Genomic DNA, 24,686 nt, shown 5'->3' with positions numbered 1-24,686 from the left:
CCGCCTCCTGGGTTCATGCCATTCTCCTGCCTCAGCCTCCTGAGTAGCTGGGACTACAGGCGCCCGCCACCACACCTGGCTAATTTTTTGTGTCTTTAGTAGAGACGGGGTTTCACTGTGTTAGCCAGGATGGTCTCGATCTCCTGACCTCGTGATCTGCCCGCCTTGGCCTCCCAAAGTGCTGGGATTACAGGTGTGAGTCACCGTGCCCGGCCTCCAGGAATATCTGTTTACGAGCTCTCAATGTGATGTATATGCATACTAATGTTGTGAAGCACCATCTGGAAAATAAACAGCTCTAAAAAGAAAGCATGGGGAGAGGTAATAAGATATGTGACTAAGATTTGATGTACACAGATTCCAGTTATATTTGCTTTGATCGTGTGCCTTCTTGCTTATTTCCAAAGTACTTCTAGCCGTGCCTAGAAGTTCATTCTAATTCCTGTAGAACACATTATTAACATTATTCTCTCAAATACTTGAATAAATCAAGAGTAAGTGATTTGGCTAAATCCATGGCACAGTAAAAATCAATGACAATGCCAGCATCTGAACTTATGATTCCCTATGATTGCATCATTCTTTATTACCGTCTTTGAACATATTTTCAAAATCAGCCTTCAATTTTGATGTAACTTATCTAAGTGAGAGTTGATCAAATTTTTAAAAGATTTGAGAGACTTAAGACCCAGTAAAGTTTTAATATAGCCAATGGCAGCAATATCCTAGATTTCAGTAATCCTTTGTAGATTTCTCAAAGCATTTTTCATCTGTTATCTTGTGTGTTCCTCAGGACAGTCCTATCTGAGATACAACATCCTTATTTTACCGATAAGGAAAGGCTTAGAGAGATTATGACTACCTTGGGTCTAACCATTAGTAATGGAGCAAACTAAGTTTAGAACGCACATTATCTCTGACCTCTGGTCTAGTGTCTTCCTTTGATGACTACTATGTGGGACATGCCCTGGGATGGAATTAGGGTTGATTGTGTCTTCTCACCTTCATTTTGGCAAACACTATTTTGGGTGATTACTCCAAATCTCTCTTAACATACTGGACTTCTTTGTGGGTATGGTTAGCACACCACTGGCAATCTCTTCTCTGGAAAAAAAAATTAATAATGCAAGAACCCATTTTAGGGATTTGAATCAGATCTCTCACATAGATTAGCAGGTTTAAAGCAAGTCTTTTTTTTCCTTCAAATTTTTGTATCGTTTATTTGCTTAGGGTGTTGGACCTCAGGAATATACTTTACTCAAATTGAAGGTGCTTGAGCCATACCCATCTAAATTAAGGTAGGTTTGCCAGAGTAATTGCTTTATCATTTCTGAACCATCAGATAGTTGTTACAGAGTTGACATGTTTTTACATCAATATTTGTTTTTTTTTCTCAGTGGCCTGAAAGGTAAAAATATTTTCTTGGTGGCTGCTACTCTCAGACCTGAGACCATGTTTGGGCAGACAAATTGTTGGGTTCGTCCTGATATGAAGTACATTGGATTTGAGACGGTGAATGGTGATATATTCATCTGTACCCAAAAAGCAGCCAGGAATATGTCATACCAGGGCTTTACCAAAGACAATGGCGTGGTGCCTGTTGTTAAGGAATTAATGGGGGAGGTAAGTTGGATAGCAGATTTTTTATTTTAATGCATAAATTTCAAGGAAAATTTCAACAATGAATATTGAGAAAAGAGCATTACAACCTTAAAAAATGAGGTGTACATGCAGTAAAGTGTGTAAGTCTTGTGTGTTTTGGTGCATTTTCATATGTATATACACTTATGTAAGCACCACCTAAATCAAGATATAGAACAGTTTTAGCACTCCAGAAGGCTCTCTCATGTCCATATCATTAGTACTTACCTCTCTCCTCCAAAGGTAACCACTGCTCTGACTTCACCAAAGATTAGTTGTTGTTCTTGAACTTTACATAATGGAATTGTATAGTCTGACTGTTTTGTGTCTGGCTTCTTTTGCTTAACATTATGTTTGTGAGATTCATACATGTTGTAGGAGTAGTTCTTTTTTTATTGTCGTGTAATATTCATTGTATGACTGTATCATGAAGTTAGCATATTTGATTTTTAGGTTTCAACTTGGTAAATATCTGGTTGAAAAATATAGGCAGTCCTCCCCAAGAGATTTAATAGCTGCTTTAGTCATTATATTATTTTAAAAATACTATTACCTAAATTCCTGGTAATACTAAATTTGGAATTGTAGCTGCCTTTTTTTTTTTCGTGTGAAGAAAGTCTTGGTTGATATTAATTAAATATGGATGGTTACACGCTCATCTACTTTATTTTATTTTTATTTTTTATTTTTTTTGTAGACAGTTTTGCTCTTGTTGCCCAGGCTGGTGTTCAGTGGTGCGATCTCAGCTCACTGCAACCTCTGCCTCCTGAGTTCAAACGATTCTCCTACCTCAGCCTCCTGAGTAGCTGGGATTACAGGTGCGCACCACCACGCCCAGCTAATTTTTTGTATTTTTGGTAGAGACGGGGTTTCATCATGTTGGCCAGTTTGGTCTTGAACTCCTGACCTCGGGTGATCCACTCACCTCGGCCTTCCAAAGTGCAGGGATTACAGGCGTAAGCCACTGCACCCAGCCTTATCTACTTTATTATCAATATTTCTGAGTGTGTTTAATTCCATTTAGTGAATGCTGATGTTTGGTATCTTAAATAATTTTTTAAAAAGAAAAATGTGAGTAGAGTACCATCTCAATTCTTTTAAATTGAACTATTTTATTCCTTATTTAATACTTTTTAATTTGATTGCAGTATATTTACAAGTCCCAAAATTCAAAAAACACAAAAAGATACAAAAGTTCCACATTCTAGAGGGAGGTAGTAATATATCTATGTCTTGTGTATTCTGGTAATATTTCATGTATACACAAGGGAATACACACATACTCTTTGTCCCTGTTTTTACACAAATGGCAATATACTTTATATGCATTGTACCATATCTTGCTTTTTTATTTGTATCTTGGCAATCATTTTGTCAGTACATAAACAGCTTCTTTATTCTTATTTTTTATAGCTACATAGTATTTCATTGTTTGGCTGTACCATAATTTACTTGGCCATTCTCTATTAATGGATATTTGAATTGTTTCCTGCCTTTTTCTGTGAAAAGCAGCACTGCCACATCTCCTTAGTTCCTAATGTTGGAATTTTGTCTGAGAAGTTCTTGGGAACAGTATTAGGGACACATGTTTTCCTATTCTTAATGCAACTTTTCTCCCTGTTAATTTGAGCAGATTCTGGCGTGAGGGACATGGATGTTATAAATTGCAAAATAGTTTCAACCTTTAAAATGGTTATAATATTTAGCTGTCATCCATATGACTGCAAATTCTGTAAAGGCAGGTTATATATATATATATGAATAAAAAGGGATGGGTGGGAATTATGTGGAAAGGAAAAGTGTGTTCCTTAGCTAGAGCAAGCAGCTGCAAATTCTTTGTTGCCATCTGAGAATTTGGGTCTAAAATTGCTTAATCTTTTGGATTTTTTCAAGTGAAATTAGAACTATCCTTTTACTTTGTCTTCATAATTACTATTTTAAATAGATATGTAGTACCCATTCTTGTTCCTGTAACATATTTTGTTAAATCATTTTTTCTATCATTGAAAGCTTTAGTTGTTTCCAGGCTTTCCTAGTATAATTAACTCAGCATTGGGTAGACTTGTTTAAGAAAAAATAATTAGTTGTTGTTGAGTCTGAGTTACATGAACATTTTGTGGCTTTTGCTGTGGATTCCTGTATTTTCTTCAAGGAGTACAATGTCACAAACAACGTATTAGTGTACTCATGTCATCATAACTGACAGATTTAGTTATTATAATTATTAAAAATTATTTTTTCTGGACGGCACGGTGGCTCATGCCTGTAATGCCAGCATTTCGGGAGGCTGAGGTGGGTGGATCACCTGGGGTCAGGAATTCAAGACCAGCCTGGCCAACATGGTGAAACCCCATCTTTACTAAAAATACAAAAATTAGCCAGGCGTGGTGGTGCATGCCTGTAATCCCAGCTACTTGGGAGGCTGAGGCAGGAATCGCTGGAACTTGGGAGGTGGAGGTTGTAGTGAGCCGAGATTGTGCCATTGCATTCCAGCTTGAATCACAAGAGCAGAACTCCATCTCAAAAAATAAAATAAAAATAAAAAAATTGGCCAGGCTCGGTGGCTCACGCTTGTAATCCCAGCACTTTGGGAGGCCGAGGTGGGTGGATCACAAGGTCAGGAGATCGAGACCACAGTGAAACCCCGTCTCTACTAAAAATACAAAAAATTAGCTGGGTGTGGTGGCAGGCGCCTGTAGTCCCAGCTACTCGGAGAGGCTGAGGCAGGAGAATGGCGTGAACCCCGGAGGCGGAGCTTGCAGTGAGCTGAGATTGCGCCACTGCACTCCAGCCTGGGCGACAGAGCGAGACTCCGACTCAAAAAAAAAAAAAAATAAATAAATAAAAAAAATTATTTTTCCTCTAGTAGGTATAAAAGCATGTGTTTTGTTTTACTTCATATGTATTTTATTTATATTCTTTTCTTTATTTTTTGAGACGGGGTCTCGCTCTGTCACCCAGGCTGGAGTGCAGTGGCAGGTTCTTGGCTCACTACAACCTCCGCCTCCTGGGTTCAAGCAATTCTCCCGCCTCAGCCTTCCAAATAGCTGGGACTACAGGTGCATGCCACCACGCCTGGCTAATTTTTTGTATTTTAGTAGAGACGGGGTTTCACCATGTTGCCCAGGCTGGTTGCGAACTCCTGAGCTCAGGCAATCTGCCTGCCTCAGCATCCCAAAGTGCTGGGATTACAGGCATTAGCTACCATGCTCAGCCTATATTCATTTTTTAATTGACAGAAATTGTATTTATGGTACACAATATGTTTTGAAATATATATACATTGTGAAATGGCTAAATTGAGGTAATTAACAAATTCATACCTTACGTACTTACCATTTTCTGTGGTGAGAAGAATTAAAATTTAAATCAGGTGCAGTGGTGTGCACCTGTAGAGCCAGCTACTTGGGAGGCTGAGATCTCAGGATTTTGAGCCTGTAGAATGCTGTGATAGTGCCTTTGAATAGCCACTACACTCTAGCCTTGGCAACATAGCAAGGCTCTGTCTCTTAAAAAAATCTACACAGCAATTTTCAAGTATAAAATGCAATGTTATTTCCTATAGTCACTATATTGTACAATATAGCTCTTGAATTTATTTCCATATATTTTTGATTACTAGCTTCTCAGGGCTTAAAATATTAACATAGTTTTAATTCCAATGGTCACAATGAATTACTTCACCTTTTATATTGATTTTTTTCTTATGCAGGAAATTCTTGGTGCATCACTTTCTGCACCTTTAACATCATACAAGGTGATCTATGTTCTCCCAATGCTAACTATTAAGGAGGATAAAGGTAAAGAGTTTATTTCTAGAAATATTTTGGTAATCACGTTTTGGTTCTAGTTATTAATTCAACACTTTGTTTTATAAGGCACTGGTGTGGTTACAAGTGTTCCTTCCGACTCCCCTGATGATATTGCTGCCCTCAGAGACTTGAAGAAAAAGCAAGTAAGTATCTGAGTTTCATGTTTGTATTTCGTCCTCACCATATCATTGCTTAAATACTGCTGAACTACACTGTGGGACTAGGCTAAAAAGCTATGCATTTATCTTTGAACTGCTACCTCTAACTTGTTTCTTGATGTTTATATATTTTCTGTGGTTTGAATTTTAAATATGTTGCACAGAATTTTGAAAAAGTTTTTTGATATTCACATTTTCATTGAAATCTGGCATATGAACCTCAATTTAAGTGATATGTGTATGTCTATGTACATTTTTGCTTTTGGCTGTATAGTTTCATTTAGGCTATTCACTATAACTTTAGCTATTAAATTTTTGAAGGTTACAGATCCCTTTTGAGATATTTGGCAAAGTTAGAAAATTGCTCTCTATGGAGAGGAGAACAAATAGAAACTTTAAAGAAACTTTTAAGAAAGTTTGGAGGTTGCTTCTCTCAATGATTCTACCAGTAAAGTGTTGATCATTAGTGTTAACTTGCAAATTTTTCTGTAGGCCTTACGAGCAAAGTATGGAATTAGAGATGACATGGTCTTGCCATTTGAGCCGGTGAGTACATAGATAATTCAGAATATTCACATCCATCTCTTTATCAGAGAAAAAGAAGAGCTAACATGTTTTCCTTATAACAAAATTAATTGGTGGAGTACGAAAATAAGAGAGCGTTTGCTTAAGGATTTACTCACTTTAATTTGATACCTGCTGTGGTAGATAAGAGCAAAAGGAAAACTAACAAGCATTTTCTTACCACCTGGCACCTGCAGTTCTGGAACAAATAGCTTTTTAGCATCACCAATTTTATAGTAGCTTGGTTTGCTAGTATGATCAATTTCCTGGCTTCTAAAGATAAAATTTTGCCCTTTTCATAAATGTTTATTTGTAACCATAACTTTAACAAAGTCCTATACAACTCTGTTTTATGTTTCTTGTATTTTCATGTTAGTATCTATAGAAGAAAAACCTTTAAATTCCTAGCAAATGATTTTCATTTCATGAAAGATCCAGAGGAATTAATATAAACCAAAAGCACAACCATCCATGAAACTAGTTGTTTACATCAGCAGTCCCCAACCTTTTTGGCGCCAGGGGCTGGTTTTGTGGAAGACAATTTTTCCATGGACCAGCAGGGTGTGGTAGAGGAATGGTTTTGGGATGAAACTATACCACTTTAGATCATCAGGCATTAGATTCTCATAAGGAGCAGGCAACCTACATCCCTCCATGCACAGTTCACAATAGGGTTCGTGCTTCTATGAGAATCTAATGCCACCCATGATCTGACAGGAGGTGAAGCTCAGGGGGTGATGCTTGCCCGTTGCTCACCTCCTGCTGTGCAGCCTGGTTCCTAATGCCATGGACTGGTACCGGTCCACATCCTTGGGGTTGGGAACCCCTGATTTACATCATTTTGCTAGTTTCAGTATGAATTACTTAATTATATGCCAGTGGAGGATAGAGTGTTGGGAAAGGTGTGCGTCGTGGGGGAAGGGCATTGGGGGTGTTGGTACACAGAGTATGGGTGGTTCCTGTGGAGAGTAGGAGGACAAATTTACATCTGGAAGTTAATCACTCTGTGATTACTTAATGTGTGGCAGTGTCATAATGACATATACAATCTGAAATGACTTAATTGGACATTAGAGGCAAAAGGACTTGTGCCCTGTAGAGCTGTGTGTTCAGTCAGTGTGAACACATTCCTGATTGCTGTTTGCTGCAGGTGCCAGTCATTGAAATCCCAGGTTTTGGAAATCTTTCTGCCGTAACCATTTGTGATGAGTTGAAAATTCAGAGCCAGAATGACCGAGAAAAACTTGCAGAAGCAAAGGAGAAGATATATCTAAAAGGATTTTATGAGGGTGTAAGTAATAATTTTTTTTAGTTTTATTTGAGTTACTCCATGCTCTGTGATTTTCTTAATTAGAAAAAATGTAGAAAAATTTAACATAGTTTCAGCTATACATTGATTTGAGAGCTTAATTATGAAAATGTATTCTATTTCCAAATTTCTAATTTTTGTTTTTATCATGACCTTTGCCTAAAAGCATTTTCAGAAATTGTCTTTTTCGTGCCTTCTAGGAATCTCTATGGAGTGAATTTTTTTTTTTTTTTTTTTTTGAGACAGAGTCTTGCTGTTGCCCAGGCTGGAGTGCAGTGGCGCGATCTCGGCTCACTGTAGGCTCCGCCCCCCGGGGTTCACGCCATTCTCCTGCCTCAGCCTCCCGAGTAGCTGGGACTACGGGCGCCCGCCATCTCGCCTGGCTAATTTTTTGTATTTTTAGTAGAGACGGGATTTCACTGTGTTAGCCAGGATGGTCTCGATCTCCTGACCTCGTGATCCACCCGCCTCGGCCTCCCAAAGTGCTGGGATTACAGGCGTGAGCCACCGCACCCGGCCTGGAGTGAATTTCTTGACAAGATATTTCAAATTAGTTCACATTATTATGCAGTAAACTTCAAAGGTTTATTGAATGGAGAATACCTGGTCCCTTCTTTTGCTCTTTTAGTTAAGGAGTTCATATTTTAGATAAGCAGTTTTATTCAGTCCATTAATTTATTTATTAATGTCTACTAAATGCCAGGTGAGTTCAACAAACATGTTCTGAACCATTCTTTTCTCCTAATTGTGCATATGTTAATGTGGTTTACATTTCCATAGAAAGAAGGCTAGGCTAGAGAACATAAAAATCCAAACAAGTTGTTAGGTGCTTCAGATTCAAATGAAGATTTTTAAGGACATCAATAAGAGTGTTTTTTAGTTTTAGCTTTCCTACATTTTTCTGGATAACCAAGAATTGGTTACATATCTTTTTTTTGAAGTGACACATATTTTGAATGATGATAAAAGCAACACTTATGTAGCACTTATATATTAATTTACTTAATTCTGAAAATAACCCTATTCTGAAGTAGGCACTCTTATCTCCAATTTACAGATGAGGAAATGGAGGCACAAAGAGATTAACTGATTTACTTGAGATTAGCCAGATAGCCATTGGGAACTGGGATTCAAACTAGGTAGCCTGGCTCTGGGATTTGCATTTGTGTGTGTGTGTGTGTGTGTGTGTGTGTGTGTGTGTATCTGACAGAGTCTTGCTCTGCCTCCCAGGCTGGAGTGCAGTGGCGCAATCGCAGCCTCCAACTTCCGGGTTCAAGCGATTCTCCTGCCTCAGACTCCCGAGTAGCTGGGTCTACAGGCACGTGCCACCACGACTGGCTAATTTTTGTATTTTTAGTAGACACGAGGATTTCACCATATTGGTCAGACTGGTCTCGAACTCCTGACCCCAAGTGATCTGCCCACCTTGACCTCCCAAAATGCTGGGAGTATAGGCTTGAGCCACTGCACCTGGCCAGATTTGTGTTCTTTTTTTTGTTTTTTTTGAGGCTGAGTCTTGCTCTGTCACCCAGGCTGGAGTGGAGTGGCTCAATCTTGGCTCACTGCGACCTCTGCCTCCTGGGCTCAAGCAATTCTCCTGCCTCAGCCTCCCGAGTAGCTGGGATTATAGGGGCCTGCCACCACACCCAGCTAATTCAGATTTGTGTTCTTCATCACTACACTTATTAAATATAACTTTATAATGTTGGATTGAATAGATATTGAAGTATTTTGGTATGTTAGAGGTTTAGAATGTCAAAAGAGAATGCATGTCTTTTCTACCTAAGATAGAAACAATTTGAGAGAAATATAAGAGTCATGTAGATAAAAATAAGAGTCATGTAGGTGAAAATACCTGCTTTATTACCAGAGAAAGCTGGAAGGTGATTGAGGCTTAATTGATGGCAACAATAGATAAGCTAATACTTTGCCCTAGAATGTAATTGGCCTACTGAAAAAAAGACAGAGGTGAAAGAGTAGGCATCCTTCTAAGAGCAAGCTTTATCACATGGCCAGGCAAAGAATACTCACCTGCAGCAGGTGGGGTTAGAAAGAGGAGCCTAATGAGATGAAGCCGAATATGCTTAGTTCCTTCAGAAACCACCAGGAATGAGGTGAGTGTAATTGAAGTCTGTCCATGTGGAAACTTAAGAAGTGGAAGTGAGTATTCCTTCCTAATCATGCTCACACTAGGTATCTCCGTGAAACCTAGTGAGGTGGGTATCACTGACAGAACGATAAGTGTGTTATAAATATTAATTATCCATGCTATACCAAAATGAAAAATTATCGTTAAAAATATGATAAGTTTCATACTAAAAATATTTCGGTGGGCAGAAGCAAATTTAGTTAGGGAAAATTAGGAAAGAAACTCAAGGCAGATTCTAACTGTTTTATATGTGGTTTTTCTCCCTTCTCATCCTTTTAGATCATGTTGGTGGATGGATTTAAAGGACAGAAGGTTCAAGATGTAAAGAAGACTATTCAGAAAAAGATGATTGACGCTGTATGTGATAGGCTATGCTCTGAAGGCTGTTTTAGAAGAGCTGTTAGTTATTAGACTTGACAGTGTTATTAGCAGTGAGTTCTATAGTAGAACCTGGAGCTGTAATAAAAATATAGTTTTGTGGCAGAAAATAGACCTATTTACACTTAACTTGAACATCCCATCTATAATGTTGATAAAGGTAGTGTTCTAAAGTCGATGTGTGCATAGCATGTATAGAGAACTTTGATGATATTTCTGGCAGTGGCCATTTTAGTTACTGGTAGTTACAACCCTTTCTTTCTGTGGTGTTTCTGTCATCCTCCTCTCATCCCTCCATTTTTGTTATAACTCTCTTCTATTTAGCTGAGTTGACCCTTTACATTTTTATTTTTGACAACTTTGTATACCCATAATACAGAGAGACAATGGTCTGTTAGGCTTATTGAAATAAAAAAGCAGCAATTTCCTCATCACTTTTCCATAATTTAAGTTTCTCTTCCTTGGAGGGGGTAACATTTAATCGTTTTAGTATTGATCTCTAGCTCTTTTTTTTTTTGAGATGGAGTTTCGCTCTTGTTGCACAGACTGGAATGCAATGGCGCGATCTCAGCTCACTGCAACCTCCACCTCCTGGGTTCAAGTGATTCTCCTGCCTCAGCCTCCTGAGTAGCTGGAATTACAGGCATGAGCCACCATGCCTGGCTAATTTTGTATTTTTAGTAGAGATGGGGTTTCTCCATGTTGGTCAGGCTGGTCTCGAACTCCCGACCTCAGGTGATCCACTCGCCTCAGCCTCCCAAAGTGCTGGGATTACAGGCATGAGCCGCCATGCCCAGCTTATCTCCATCTCTTACAGATCTCTGATCTAAATGCTTGTAATGTGATTTTTTTTTTTTTCAGGGTTAGGTATCAGCCACTAACCTCCTACTCTTGGCAGGAGTAGGAGGAAGATCAAGGTTACACTCTTTCCCCTACTTTTTGTTTTCTCTAACATCCCACATTTATTGGTATATACTACTCCATACCCTGTCTTCTCTGTACACTGTAGTTATAACAAATGTTAGATCAATAGTTATTATTTACATTTTTGAGACATGGCTTATCCATAAATGTAGTATACAATAATTTTTCGTCCTCAGCTTTTGATTTTCCCTGGGATTCATAATTGTGTTTATTTTTTAAAAATTCTTTTTTTTTTTTTTTGAGACGGAGTCTTGCTCTGTCGCCCGGGCTGGAGTGCAGTAGCGCGATCTCGGCTCACTGCAAGCTCCACCTCCCGGGTTCACGCCATTCTCCTGCTTCAGCCTCCCCAGTAGCTGGGACTACAGGCGCCCGCCACCGCGCCCGGCTAATTTTTTGTATTTTTAGTAGAGACGGGGTTTCACCGTGGTCTTGATCTCCTGACCTCGTGATCCACCCGCCTCGGCCTCCCAAAGTGCTGGGATTACAGGTGTGAGCCACCGTGCCCAGCCTTAAAAAATTCTTAAAATAAACTTATCAGTACTCCATTTCTCAGCTCTTTTCCAACTGTCTATTTCTTTTCTTACTCAGTTCAAACACATCAGTGTGCTTTCAGTTCCATCTCAGAGAAAGCTCTTCCAGAGCTTTCTGGCTTTAGTCTGAACTGGTTGCTTACTGTCCTGATGCACAAATCTTGGATGTTCCTCCACTATTACTAAGAATACCCTTTGCTCCTCTTGAGCTGGATCTCCTGTTTCCTTAATCCCATGTCTATGTCCTTCTTATATTCTTTCTCATTTTGGTGAAGCTCTGCCTCTGATAGCTTTTCTGAGAAAGGGTACCTGGAAGGTAAATTGTTGTGACTTTTCATGTCTGAAATATGTCATCTATCTTTATATTGGATTGCCTGCGTATAGATTCTGGATTGGAAATAATTTTCCCTTAAAAACCTGAGGGTATTACCTCATCATCTTTTGGTTCATTGATGCTATTAAGAAGTTGAAAACTCTTCTGGTAGTGACTGATGTTTTTGTAAGTAACTTGTTTCCCCTGACTTTGGAGGCTTGTATAATCTTTTTTCTCCCAGTATCCTGAAATTTCATGATTTGCCTTCGGTGTAGGTCAATTTTCATCCATTCTACTGGGTGCTTGGTGGGCTCCTTCAATTTGGAAACTTGTGTACTTCAATTTGGGGAACATTTCTTGACTTTTTTCTTGATTACTTTATTTTTTTCTTATTCTCTATTTTCACTTTTTGAATTCCTACATTCAGATATTGAACCTCTTAGATCCTAGCAGTCCTGTTGGTCCTTTTTGTGGGATAGTCCCTCATCATTTTCTTTCTGAGCTTTTCTTTACTATGTGCTTTTATTTACTATTTGTGTGTGTGTATGAATACAAATTTATAAGAACTTATTTTTAAAGAACGTATGGAAAATTTCAAATGTATAAAAAAGTAGAGAGTAGAATGATAAATTCCTGTAATACCTATCACCCAGATTCAATAATTACTAATTTGGGGCCAGTTCAATAATTGATTCTTATTTTCTGATTGATTTTTTTTTTTTAAGAGACAGTGGTCTTGCCATATTGCCCAGGCTAATCTGGCTTTAGGCTCAAGTGATCTTCCCACTTCAGCTTCTTGAGTAGCTAGGACTACAGGCATGTGCCTCCATGCCTGGCTGATTTGTTGTAGGATGCTGTTCTTGTTTCATAGATGGGACATCTTAATCTTATTTCTCTGAGGAAGACTGTTGATATATAATATATTTGGGTGTAAAAAGAAATGTTTTTGCATATGGGTAGGACATGTCACTAGGCTTCACTGGGGGAGATCTAGAAAGGGCCATTTGGGCCTTGGTGACTCCCGGATGTTGTTTTTTTAGTATTTGCTTTTGGGTTTGTTAGATTTCCCTACAGAAGATTCTGCCAATCTCTAGCTCAAAAGGTCTAAGTGGCCAGGCACAATGGCTCACACCTGTAATCCCAGCACTTTGGGAGGCTGAGACGGGTGGATCACTTGAAGTCAAGTTTGAGACAAGCCTGGCTAACATAGTGAAACCCTGTCTCTACTAAAAATACAAAAATTAGCCAGGGATGGTAGTGTCTGCCTCTAATTCCAGCTATTCAGGAGGCTGAGGCACGAGAATCGCTTGAACCTGGGAGGCAGAGGTTGCAGTGAGTCGAGATGGCGCCACCACACTCCAGTCTGGGCGACAGAGCCCTGTCTCACAACAAACAAAAAAGTCTAAGCAACTGAGCATTTTGGGAGTTGGATGGGAGAAGATAGCTAGGAATGTGAAAGTGCTGACTTTCACTTAACTCCCCTATTTTTACCATGATACTTGTAACTTTGTCTCTAGTTCAGAGACTTTCTTTTACCTTTTCCAGAGAATTAGCCTTTTTTTAAAAAATTTTTTTGGTTCTGGCATAGGTAGGGGCAGTATATGGGGTTCTAACCTCTATTTTATTTTATTTTATCTTATATTATGGTTTTGTTTTTTTTTTTACCATTTCCCAGATACCCACTTCTTTAAATGACTTTAGTTGGTGCTCCTCTTTTCAGTCTCACCTTATCTCTCTCTCTCTTCTCTTTCTTTCTTTTTTTTTTTTTCGGGGTTTTGCTCTTGTTGCCCAGGCTGCTGGAGTGCAATGGCATGATCTCGGCTCACCACAACCTCTGCCTCTTGGCTCAAGCGATTCTCCTGTCTCAGCCTCCCAAGTAGCTGGGCGTTACAGGTGTGCACCACCATGCCCAGCTAATTTTGTATTTTTAGTAGAGACAGGGTTTCTCCATGTTGGACAGGCTGGTCTCAAACTCTCGGCCTCCCAAAGTGTTGGGATTACAGGCGTGAGCCACCACGCCTGGCCCTTATCTCTATTTCTAGAGCTATTTAATGCCACCAGTTTCTGAGTCTCTTTCTATTTAATGCCACCAATTTCTGAGGTACTAGAGTACAGAGTGGATTGCTTTTCAGCTTTTTCTATTGTTATCTTAGGATTCAGATAGCTTTTTAATTTCTGCTAATATATTTGTCATTCATGTTGCTTTTTTGTTTTCAAAATTCAGTTAATACTTTTTCTTCTCTCATTCATTTTCACTTTGTAGGTTCATGCCATTTGTAAAACCCTCTTTGTTGTCTTTTTATTGGAATTTTGAGAGGGAGTTAAATGTCTGTTTTTAATCTACCATCTTTAAACCAAAATTCCAGCTATTTAATTTCAGCATGAAGAATTGCATTAAAAACAGAGCAGTGAATCATTTTATGAATAATAATGCTGGATTTTATTTTTAAAAATTATCCTAGCCTAAAATGTTTAGGATCATCATAGCATTAAGAGAGATTTATATTTGGTAAGAAGTCAAAAGCATTGTCAATTTTCATGCTTAAAGTATTTAGGATCATAATAGCATTAAGAAAGATTTATATTTGGTAAAAAATCAAAAGCATGGTCAGTTTTCTAGTGGAAATTTTTCATAGCACTATAAATCTTTAGTAACAAGATATTCTATGTTTAGTCTTTGTATATCTTTTTTTTTTTTTAAAGCAGTAGTTTATAAGAAGGATAAAAAGCTGCCATAGGGCTGTGCACAGTGGCTCACGGCTGTAATCCAAACACTTTGGGAGGCTGAGGTGGAATACTTGAGCCCAGGGGTTCGAGACCAGCCTGGGCAACATAGTGAGACCCTATTTCTATAAAAAAATTAAAAAATTAACTGGGTGGGTTGACATGTGCCTGTAGTCCCAGCTACTCAGGAGGCTGCAGTGTAAAGTAGAAGGGTCACATGAGCCCGGAGGTTGAGGTTGTAGTGAGCCATGATAGTGCCACTGCACTCCAGCCTGGGTAACAGAGCAAGACCCTATCTGTCAAAATAAAAACAAAACAAAACAAAACACAAAACCCCAAAAAACTGTCATAGGAAGCCCAACCTTCAAACCATAGGATTCGAAACTGCTAACCATCTTTTGTGTGTTTTTTTTCCTTTTTGTTCACTTTTTAATTTTTCACTGAAACGAAATAATCAGTAGCTAGAGAAAGTGATCCACTTGATGAAGATTCATGCCTTTTTAAAAGCAAGTGTTACATAGGAGGAAAGGTAGAAGATAACTGACCCTGGGAAGGCGGGGAAGACATAATGAAAATGTGGGGTTTCAGTTATTGGTGGTATAGCATTTTTTTAAAGTAATTTTTATCCTTGAGGAATGAAGATTGATTTGACATAGTATCTAATATATGTTTATTTACCTTCCTTTAGGGAGATGCACTTATTTACATGGAACCAGAGAAACAAGTGATGTCCAGGTCATCAGATGAATGTGTCGTGGCTCTGTGTGACCAGTGGTTAGTCTCTCTTGTAGCAAGAAAATTCCCCTAGTCTATTTGCTCACCTTTGACTTAAAAAAAAACCACATCAATTTGTCCACTCCCAGGTACTTGGATTATGGAGAAGAGAATTGGAAGAAACAGACATCTCAGTGCTTGAAGAACCTGGAAACGTAAGATGGGAGAAAGTGATGAAGGAGGAAAAAGATGAAAAATGTAGAAACAGTAAAGTTGAAATGCAACAAAAAAATGAACCAATAAAGATACACTTTGTCTTTTGCTCTTTTCTAGATTCTGTGAGGAGACCAGGAGGAATTTTGAAGCCACCTTAGGTTGGCTACAAGAACATGCTTGCTCAAGAACTTATGGTCTAGGTAAACAAACTTGAAATTTTTCTGTTTGGATAACTTTGCTAGTTACACAGAAAATGTACATTTTTACCTTTTTCCCCCCCCTCAATTCTAGTGTTTTCTGAATTGAAAGCAAGAAGTTTTCTTTGGAGGGTCTTGAAAACTAGGATATAGTCCACTATCATCTACTGTGGGGTAGAAATATGCCCTCTCTAATCTATATAGATTTTGTGGTGTGACTTTTTTATGGAGAGACTCCAAACTTCAACCATTTGTCTTTTTTTTCTTTTTTTGAGACAGAGTCTTGCTCTGTCGCCTAGGCTAGAGTGCAGTGGCACGATCTCAGCTCACTGCAACCTCTGCCTCCTGGGTTCAAGCGATTCTCCTGCCTCAACCTCCCGAGTAGCTGGGATTGCAGCTACCTGCCACCATGCCTGGCTAATTTTTTTTGCACTTTTAGTAGAGATGGGGTTTCACCATGTTGGCCAGTTTGATCTTGAACTCCTGACCTCAGGTGATCCACCTGCCTCGGCCTCCCAAAGTGCTGGGATTACAGGCGTGAGCCGCCGTGCCTGGCCCATTTTGTCTTTTATCTACCATTTTATTAATTATTCAAGAATAATTTAAGAGCTTCCTAAATAAGTAGCTTTGTAAATGCTATAGCCCCCTTCTTAAAAATGTGGATTCTGTAGATGAAATGTCTCTTAGGTTCCTCATGCGTTACTTTTTATTTTTCAGGCACTCACCTGCCTTGGGATGAGCAGTGGCTGATTGAATCACTTTCTGACTCTACTATTTACATGGCATTTTACACAGTCGCACACCTATTGCAGGGGGGTAACTTGCATGGACAGGCAGAGTCTCCGCTGGGCATTAGGTTGGTAAACAGATAAGGGAAAGAAGCATAATTTGTCAGTAAGAGTTGTGATATTTGATTTATGTATTGAAATGTTGTAATAAGATTTATTTCACAGAATTTTGTCATGATGTTTTTGCTTTTTTACTATTGAACTGGGAAAAATTAATAAATAGCCCCTTACTATCATCATCTATTCTTCATTCTTATGGAAGCTGTTGTCCTTATTTGTTCCTGTAACTACATTAAGAAAGAGATTCCTAATCCATGGTTAGATTCAGGTATTGATTCTTCCAAAGAAATTACATATATATATATAATAGTTTGTTTTATTTTTAATACAGACCGCAACAGATGACCAAGGAAGTTTGGGATTATGTTTTCTTCAAGGAGGCTCCATTTCCTAAGACTCAGATCGCAAAGGAAAAATTAGATCAGTTAAAGCAGGAGTTTGAGTTCTGGTATCCTGTTGATCTTCGTGTCTCTGGCAAGGATCTTGTTCCAAATCATCTTTCATATTACCTTTATAATCATGTGGCTATGTGGCCGGAACAAAGGTGAATGATGAAATAGGTGTGGACTAGATTTATTGATTGTCAGTAGGGGTGTCTTGTGGCTTCAAATATCTAAGAAATTATTGTGGAGGGGATGGTATAGATAGATTTGCCAGTTACATTCTTTTTCTTATCTTAAATGTGTACTAAAGCAGAAAGGCCACCTCCTATCTCTTACATCCAGAAATCCACATACCTACCCCAGGCACCAAAGCATGTCATATCTCAGGTGCATTGCTGGTCTGCTAGTAATTCATTTGACCTGTTAAATGCAGGAATAATTCTAGAACATTAGAATTGGAAAGAACCTTCTCTTTAGAGCGGAGAGCCCCAAGATTCCAGCATTAGTTGTAGTAACATTCTGACTAGAGTCTGTTTCTTTAGAGTAATCCTTCTGTCCTTTTCTCTCTTTACCCAGACGTGTCTACTTTTCCCTCTAGTCCCTCAAGTAGCTGAGGAAACAGACCTCTCAGTCTGTTCACATTTTATTTCATAAAACCAAAACAATTTCTTTTGCCTTCTTGTATTTAGAATAAAATTACATTTTTTCCTTCAAGAATAAAATGAAGATTTTGAAGTAGAGGAATAAAATAATTTTTTTTTTTTGAGACAGAATCCAGGCTGGAGTGTAGTAGCACGATCTCAGCTTGCTGCATCCTCTGCCTCCCGGGTTCAAGCAATTCTCCTGTCTCAGCCTCCCGAATATTTTTTATTTTTTTGAGACAGAGTTTTGCTCTTGTTGCCCAGGCTGGAGTGCAATGGTGTGATCTCAGCTCACTGCAACCTCTGCCTCCTGGGTTCAAGCGATTCTCCTGCCTCAACCTCCCGAGTAACTGGAATTACAGGTGTGCACCACTACGCCTGGCTAATTTAGTATTTTTAGTAGAGACGGGGTTTCACCGTGTTAGCCAGGCTGGTCTCGAACTCCTGACCTCAGGTGATCCACCCACCTTGGCCTCCCAAAGTGCTGAGATTACAGGCATGAGCCACTGTGCCCAGCCCAGAGGAATAAAATAAATTTAATGTAGTTCTTACAATACTTGTCATCCACTGTTATTACTTACCTAATTTATTTATTTATTTTTCGACAGAGTCTCACTCTGTCATTCGGGCTGGAGTGCAATGGCATGATCTTGGCTCACTGCAGCCTCAACTTCGTGGACTCAAGTGATCCTCACACTTCCGAGTAGCTGGGACTAGCCACATGTCACCTTGCCTGGCTAATTTTATTTTTTGTAGAGATGAGGTCTCACTTTGTTGCCCAGGCTGATCTCAAACTCCTGGACTCAAACGATCCTCCCAAAGTACTCAGATTACAAGTATGAGCCACCGTGCCTGGCCCTAGTATTTTTCTCTATTGTTTACAATGCATTTATAGGCAAATTGGTATCTCAGAAGTATTCTTTACCAATAAGTTGAATCTTTATTCCTTTGCACCAACTTTTTTCACATTTGTTAGGTTTTTAAAAATTACAAATAAGTATTGACATCAAGAGCTTATGCCAGGTACTTTTAAAATCACTTTTAATAACTCTTTTTACTACAGCTTTTCGAGGAAGGTCTTTAATATCCATGTCTGTAGGCAGGGAACTGTACTGAGGAATAAAGAGGAACAAATCATAACCCAAAGCTACCCAGCTAATGAAGATAGTACAAGTATGCAAACCCAGAGAGATTGGCTCCACAACTCTTGCTCTCAACCCCCATATGATCTCATTGCTAGAATGAATGAATGACATGTACATAGTTTGAAAATTTAAAGAGTACATAAAGGCAAAAAGTTAAAAGTGAACTTTCATCCTTGCCTGCACACTACTCTGTTTCCCAAAATTCATCATGATGCTATTGGTTTCTTGTGATTTTATATACCAGCATCTGATATCTCTATTTGTTAATGTATACAAAGATACCACATTGTTTACACTGTTCTGTCTTATGTTTTCACATATATATATGTGTGCGTATATATATGTGTGTATATATGTGTATATATATGTGTGTATATATATGTGTGTGTGTATATATATGTGTGTGTGTATATATGTGTGTGTGTGTGTATATATACATTTTTTTGAGAGGGAGTCTTGTTTTGTTGCCTAGGCTGGAGTGCAGTGGCACGATCTTGGCTTACCGCAACCTCTGCCTCCCGGGTTCAAGCAACTGTCTGCCTCAGCCTCCCCAGCAGCTGGGATCACAGGCGCCAGCCACCACACCCGGCTAATATTTGTATTTTTAGTAGAGATGGGGCTTTACCATCCTGGCCAGGCTGGTTTTGAACTCCTGGCCTCGTGATCCACCCACCTTGGCCTCCCAAAGTGCTGGGATTACAGGTGTGAGCCACTGCGCCCGGCCTTCACATATATTTTTAAGATCTTTTTATATCCATATGTGTAGCCCCACCTAAGTAGTTACATCATTGTATACCTGTATCCTAGTTTATGTAGCCAGTCCTTTGATTTGTTTTCACTTCCCATTACAAAAAGGACTATAGTATATATCCTTGCACTTTTATCTTAGCAAACCTTTATGAGTCTATTAGCTTTTACCTCAAAATTTTAAGCCATAACTATCATCTTTGTTTCTTATTTTCTGTCTGTAAACATTTATCTGTGAAGTGACAAATGGCCTACAGCTGTGAGAGCAAATGGACATCTCCTCCTGAACTCTGAGAAGGTAAGGCTTATTGCATCTTAAAAGTTTAAAATTCTGTGGAAGGCTTTTCAGATTTAGAGTGTTGCACTTTTTAAAAAATATGTGTAAGAAATAATGTATCCAGGTGTGGTGCCTCATGCCTGTAATTCCAGAGCTTTGGGAGGCCAAGGTGGGAGGATCATTTGAGGCCAGGAGTTCAAGACCAGCCTGGACAATATAGTGAGACCCCATCTCTACCAAAAAATTAGTAAATAAATAAGAAATAATATGAATCAGAGTTAAAAATCTTCTAATTAGCACATTTAGGACTAAGCATAAATTAATTTTTTTTTGAGACAGAGTCTCACTGTCTCCCAGGCTGGAGTGCAGTGGTGCCATATCGGCTCACTGCAAGCTCCGCCCCCTGGGTTCACACCATTCTCCTGCCTCAGCCTCCCAAGTAGCTGGGACTACAGGCACCCGCCACCACGCCTGGCTAATTTTTTTTTTGTATTTTTAGTAGAGACGGGATTTCACCGTGTTTGCCAGGATGGTCTTGATCTCCTGACCTCATGATCCACCCGCCTCGGCTTCCCAAAGTGCTGGGATTACAGGCATGAGCCACTGCGCCCGGCCAATAAATTAATTTTTATCTTTAAAATTGAGCAAGGGAGTAGATAGTATTAACTGAAGAGAGAGATAGGGAAAAGTTACCTATTTATAACATTTGTATTTAGAGTGGCCAAAGGTGACACAAATTGCAACTGAAGTAAAGAGAGAAAATGTGAGACAGACAGGGACAAGAATCATAAAGAGCTTAGCATTGTGACCCAGAAGAGTTTTCTTTTCCTTTTTTTTTTTTTTTTTGTTGTTGTTGTTGTTATGGTGACAGAATCTCACTCAGCACAGGCTGGAGTGCAGTGGCATGATCTTGGCTCACTGCAACCTCCACCTCCCAGATTCAAGCGATTCTCTTGCCTCAGCCTCCTGAGTAGCTGGGATTGCAGGTGCATGCCACCATGCCTGGCTAATTTTTGTTTTTTTTCCATAGAGATGGGGTTTCGCCATGTTGGCCAGGCTGGTCTTGAACTCCTGACCTCAAGTGATCCTCCTGCCTCGGCTTCCCAAAGTGCTGCGATTACAGGCATGAGCCACTGCACTTGGCCATTTTTTTTTTTTTTTTTCACAAATCCACTTTTATTGACTTTTCATTAGTTTAAATCCTCGAGGGGTACAGCGTCACTCTGATTCTGTGTCCAATAGCCTTAGCAGGAAGATTGTTTAGGAATTTGGCATGAACCATGGGCCTGAGTTACCTTTCTCCAGATTACTCTGATTTTGTTTGGTTTGCTGCCAGGAGTCACCGTCTGGTTCTTTGCTTTGTATACATAGCATATCTCTTGCCCAAATAGAATTCTGTTTCATCTTGAGCATAAACACCTTCAAATTTTTTCTTTTTCTTTCTTTCTTTTTTTTTGAGACAGAGTCTCCTACTGTTGCCCAGGGTGGTATGCAGTGATGTGATCTCGGCTCGCTGAAACTTCCACCTCCTGGGTTCAAGTGATTCTCCTGCCTCAGCCTCCCGAGTAGCTAGGATTACAGGTGCCTGTCACCACACTCGGCTAGTTTTTTGTATTTTTAGTAGAGACGGGGTTTCAGTATGTTGGCCAGGCTGGTCTCGAACTCCTGACCTCAAGTGATCCACCTGCCTCGGCTTCCCAAAGTGCTGGGATTACAGATGTGAGCCACCATGCCCAGCTAACACCTTCAATTTTAAGAAGAGCTGTGTGTTCTGGAGACATTGCTCATAGCCAGCAAAAATGGCCTTGGACCACAGCCTTCCAGCCATATTTCCTTTTGGAAGTGCTGCTCCCAGCAGGCCTCCATAGTATCAAAGACGATGGGAAGAGCTATTTTTCTTAGTAAGTTGAGAAAATGGCTTGGTGCTTTTTGTTTTATACTGTGACTGGCCACTAAATTAGTAGAATGATAGAATTTTGGAGTCTGTAAGATTTTTAGGTGTCATGTAATGCTCCTTCCCAAGCAGTATAGTAGTCCTCTCTATGCTTCTGCTGTTACTATCACTACTGTTATTGTTAATAATGTGGGTGATTTTTTTTAAACAGACTGCATAGGACTTTATCTTATTAATCAATATCCTCAATAGGAGGTTATACAAACTTGACAGACCCCTCACTTGCCCCTATGATACTTCTGTGCAAATTAGAGAAGGGCACCCCTCCTTGATTAAAAAAAAAGGTACAAAATTATTTATTCCTCATTAATAAAAATGGTAACAAATTAGATTTGTTACAACCAGTGAATTTTGTTGTAACCAACAGAATAGCAATGACAGTATTAGTTGTCATAAGTGTCTATATGTCATAATGAAAATAGTTGTAGGGGGCTGGGCGCGGTGGCTCATGCTTATAATCCCAGCACTTTGGGACGCCGAGGCGGGTGGATCACCTGAGGTCAGGAGTTCAAGACCAGCCTGGCCAGCGTGGTGAAACTCCATCTCTACTACAAATACAAAAAATTAGCCGGGCCTGGTCGTGGGCACCTGTAATCCCAGCTACAGGCTGAGGCAAGAGAATCGCTTGAACCCGAGAGGCAGAGGTTACAGTGAGCCGAGAACGTGCCATTGCACTCAGGCCTTGCGTGACAAAAGTGAAACTCCGTCTCAAAAAAAGAAAAACAAAGAGAAAATAGTTGTAGCTTTAAACAAACGGCAGATGATGTAAATTGTGTTATGTAACATCAGACTTAGCCTGTGCCCTAATATTGAAAGGTAATAAAAAATGTTCCTTTAACATAATCTATGGCCGGGTGTGGTGGCTCACGCCTGTAATTCCAGCACTTTGGGATGCCAGGGTGGGCAGATCACGAGGTCAGGAGTTAGAGACCAGCCTGACCAACATGGTGAAACCCCGTCTCTACTAACAGTACAAAAATTAGCTGGGCATGATGGCGTGCGCCTGTAATCCCAGCTACTCAGGAGGTTGTGGTAGGGGAATCCCTTGAACCCGGGAGGCAGAGGTTGCAGTGAGCCGAGATTGCACCACTGCACTCCAGCCTGGGTAACAGAGCAAGACTCCATCTCAAAAAAAGAAAAAAAAAAAAAGAAAAATAGGTAATCTGTATATTAGACTGAAAAACTGCTGTTCAGAAGCACAGGCGGTTTTAATAGATTTTGTTAGCTCAATAAGGAACCTTTGATTATTGAACTCATTTCTTCTTTGTAAGTCAAAGAGGAACAATACATTTATTATTCTTGTTAGAACATGACATTTTCTTTGGCTGTCTGAAAGTTGTTGTACTATCCTGATTTTATTAGAACAAGATATGTATTGCCATGTAGGATAATAGAAAACTGATATAATCATCATTTCCTTTTGATATCAGCATAGTTATACTAATGACATTAGTTTTAAAACAATAAAGATTGCTAGGCTGTGAGTGGTGCCTCTTCCGATGCATTGCCCTAAGGCAGAGCACAACTTGAACAACCGATTTTTGTGACCCTAATGATAGGAGGGTTCCTAAAATCATAACTCCAACCTCATGAGCTGGTCCATTCCATTTCTGAATGATTCTAATTGCCGTAAAGCTCTTTCTTAGGTAACCAGCTGGCGTTCTAGAGTTATAGTGGAATCATTACACGTGTCTAACCCAGACAGTATAGGCTAAATCACGGTGGACTGAGTGTGAGTCTGGAGGTCCTCTCCTAGCTGTGTCACTGATAGCTGAGTAACCTTAACAAGCCACTTTATTGGGCGAAATTCAGTTTTCACCTCTCTAAAATTAGTGTAATATCTTTTCCTTTCCATATTTCGAATTCCTTTTTGTTTTTATCTGGTTATAGCCAACCTAGTTAATTTTACTTGGCTGATTTGGTTTATTTATATTACTGTTATTAATGCTTGATCACTGACTCTCTATTTCAGATGTCAAAATCCACAGGCAACTTCCTCACTTTGACCCAAGCTATTGACAAATTTTCAGCAGATGGTGAGTAAACATTTTCCTTATTGCTGTTCTATAGGGTCCAGTTCTCCTCAGATTATAGAAGACATGTTAAAATTGGTGTTTTAATTTTACTTTCTGTTTTGCTTTTAACAAAATTTTAAAATCTTAATGTTTCCTTTGTGGATGAGCAACATAATATTTAATATATAAGAATTGCTGACATGATGTGTTCAGGAACAAATCAAGCTGAAGTTACTGAGTCTTCCTTTAATGAACTCAGTATCATTGCTAAGATTCAAGACTTGTTTTGTAGAGATGTTGAGTATGGGCCAAGCGCAGTGGCTCATGCCTGTAATCCCAGCACTTTGGGAGGCCGAGGCGGGTGGATCACCTGAAGTCAGGAGTTCAAGACCAGCCTTGCCAACATGGTGAAATCCTGTCTCAACTAAAAACACACACACACACACACACACACAAAAATTAGCTGGGCATGGTGGCGGGTGCCTGTACTCCAGGCTACTTTGGGAGGCTGAGGCAGGAGAATCGCTTGAACCCAGGAGGCGGAGGTTGCAGTGGGCCGAGATTGCACCATTGCACTCCAGCTTAGGTAACAAGAGTGAAACTCTGTCTCAAAAAAAAAATGTTGAGTATGAAGGAAGCTTTTCCAAGATATTTCCTCTGTATTTGGTATTCCATTCTTATTAACTGAGACAGAGTCTCGCTCTGTCACCCAGGCTGGAGTACAGTGGCATGATCTTGGCTCACTGCAACCTCCATCTCCGGGGTTCAAGCGATTCTTGTGCCTCAGCCTCTCAAATAGCTGGGATTACAGGCATGTGCCTGCACGCTTGGCTAATTTTTGTATTTTTAGTAGAGACAGGGTTTTGCCATGTTGGCCAGGCTGGTCTCAAACTCTTGGCCTCAAGTGGTCCACCCTCCTTGGCCTTCCAAAGTGCTGGGATTATAGGCATGAGCCGCCATGCCTGGCCTGTATTTGGTATTCCTAAATGTGTCTTGAACCTGGGAACATTGATTTTTTCAGAAAATTGTTTTTTTGTCTGGCCTCAG

General features: G+C 39.6%; 1 protein-coding gene across 3 annotated transcripts in view; it reads left to right on the top strand.

Annotated features, from left to right (window-relative positions):
- The window catches only part of LARS1 (leucyl-tRNA synthetase 1), a 70,378-nt gene that overhangs the window by 23,448 nt on the left and 22,244 nt on the right, over nucleotides 1-24,686 (top strand). For all 3 annotated transcript variants that reach the window (XM_032158244.2, XM_032158243.2, XM_058439979.1), the window contains exons 9-22: nucleotides 1,231-1,298; nucleotides 1,398-1,623; nucleotides 5,354-5,441; nucleotides 5,520-5,596; nucleotides 6,104-6,157; nucleotides 7,326-7,466; nucleotides 9,913-9,990; nucleotides 15,191-15,276; nucleotides 15,366-15,431; nucleotides 15,550-15,632; nucleotides 16,347-16,485; nucleotides 16,809-17,021; nucleotides 19,634-19,691; nucleotides 23,597-23,660. In XM_032158244.2, coding sequence (XP_032014135.1) covers nucleotides 1,231-1,298; nucleotides 1,398-1,623; nucleotides 5,354-5,441; nucleotides 5,520-5,596; nucleotides 6,104-6,157; nucleotides 7,326-7,466; nucleotides 9,913-9,990; nucleotides 15,191-15,276; nucleotides 15,366-15,431; nucleotides 15,550-15,632; nucleotides 16,347-16,485; nucleotides 16,809-17,021; nucleotides 19,634-19,691; nucleotides 23,597-23,660 — 1,441 coding nt within the window. The remainder of the gene's footprint in view (nucleotides 1-1,230; nucleotides 1,299-1,397; nucleotides 1,624-5,353; nucleotides 5,442-5,519; nucleotides 5,597-6,103; nucleotides 6,158-7,325; nucleotides 7,467-9,912; nucleotides 9,991-15,190; nucleotides 15,277-15,365; nucleotides 15,432-15,549; nucleotides 15,633-16,346; nucleotides 16,486-16,808; nucleotides 17,022-19,633; nucleotides 19,692-23,596; nucleotides 23,661-24,686) is intronic.

Source organism: Hylobates moloch, unplaced genomic scaffold (genome assembly GCF_009828535.3).
Source record: "Hylobates moloch isolate HMO894 unplaced genomic scaffold, HMol_V3 SCAFFOLD_6, whole genome shotgun sequence".
Classification (NCBI taxonomy): Eukaryota; Metazoa; Chordata; class Mammalia; order Primates; family Hylobatidae; genus Hylobates; species Hylobates moloch.
This window is presented reverse-complemented; position numbering and strand designations above follow the sequence as displayed.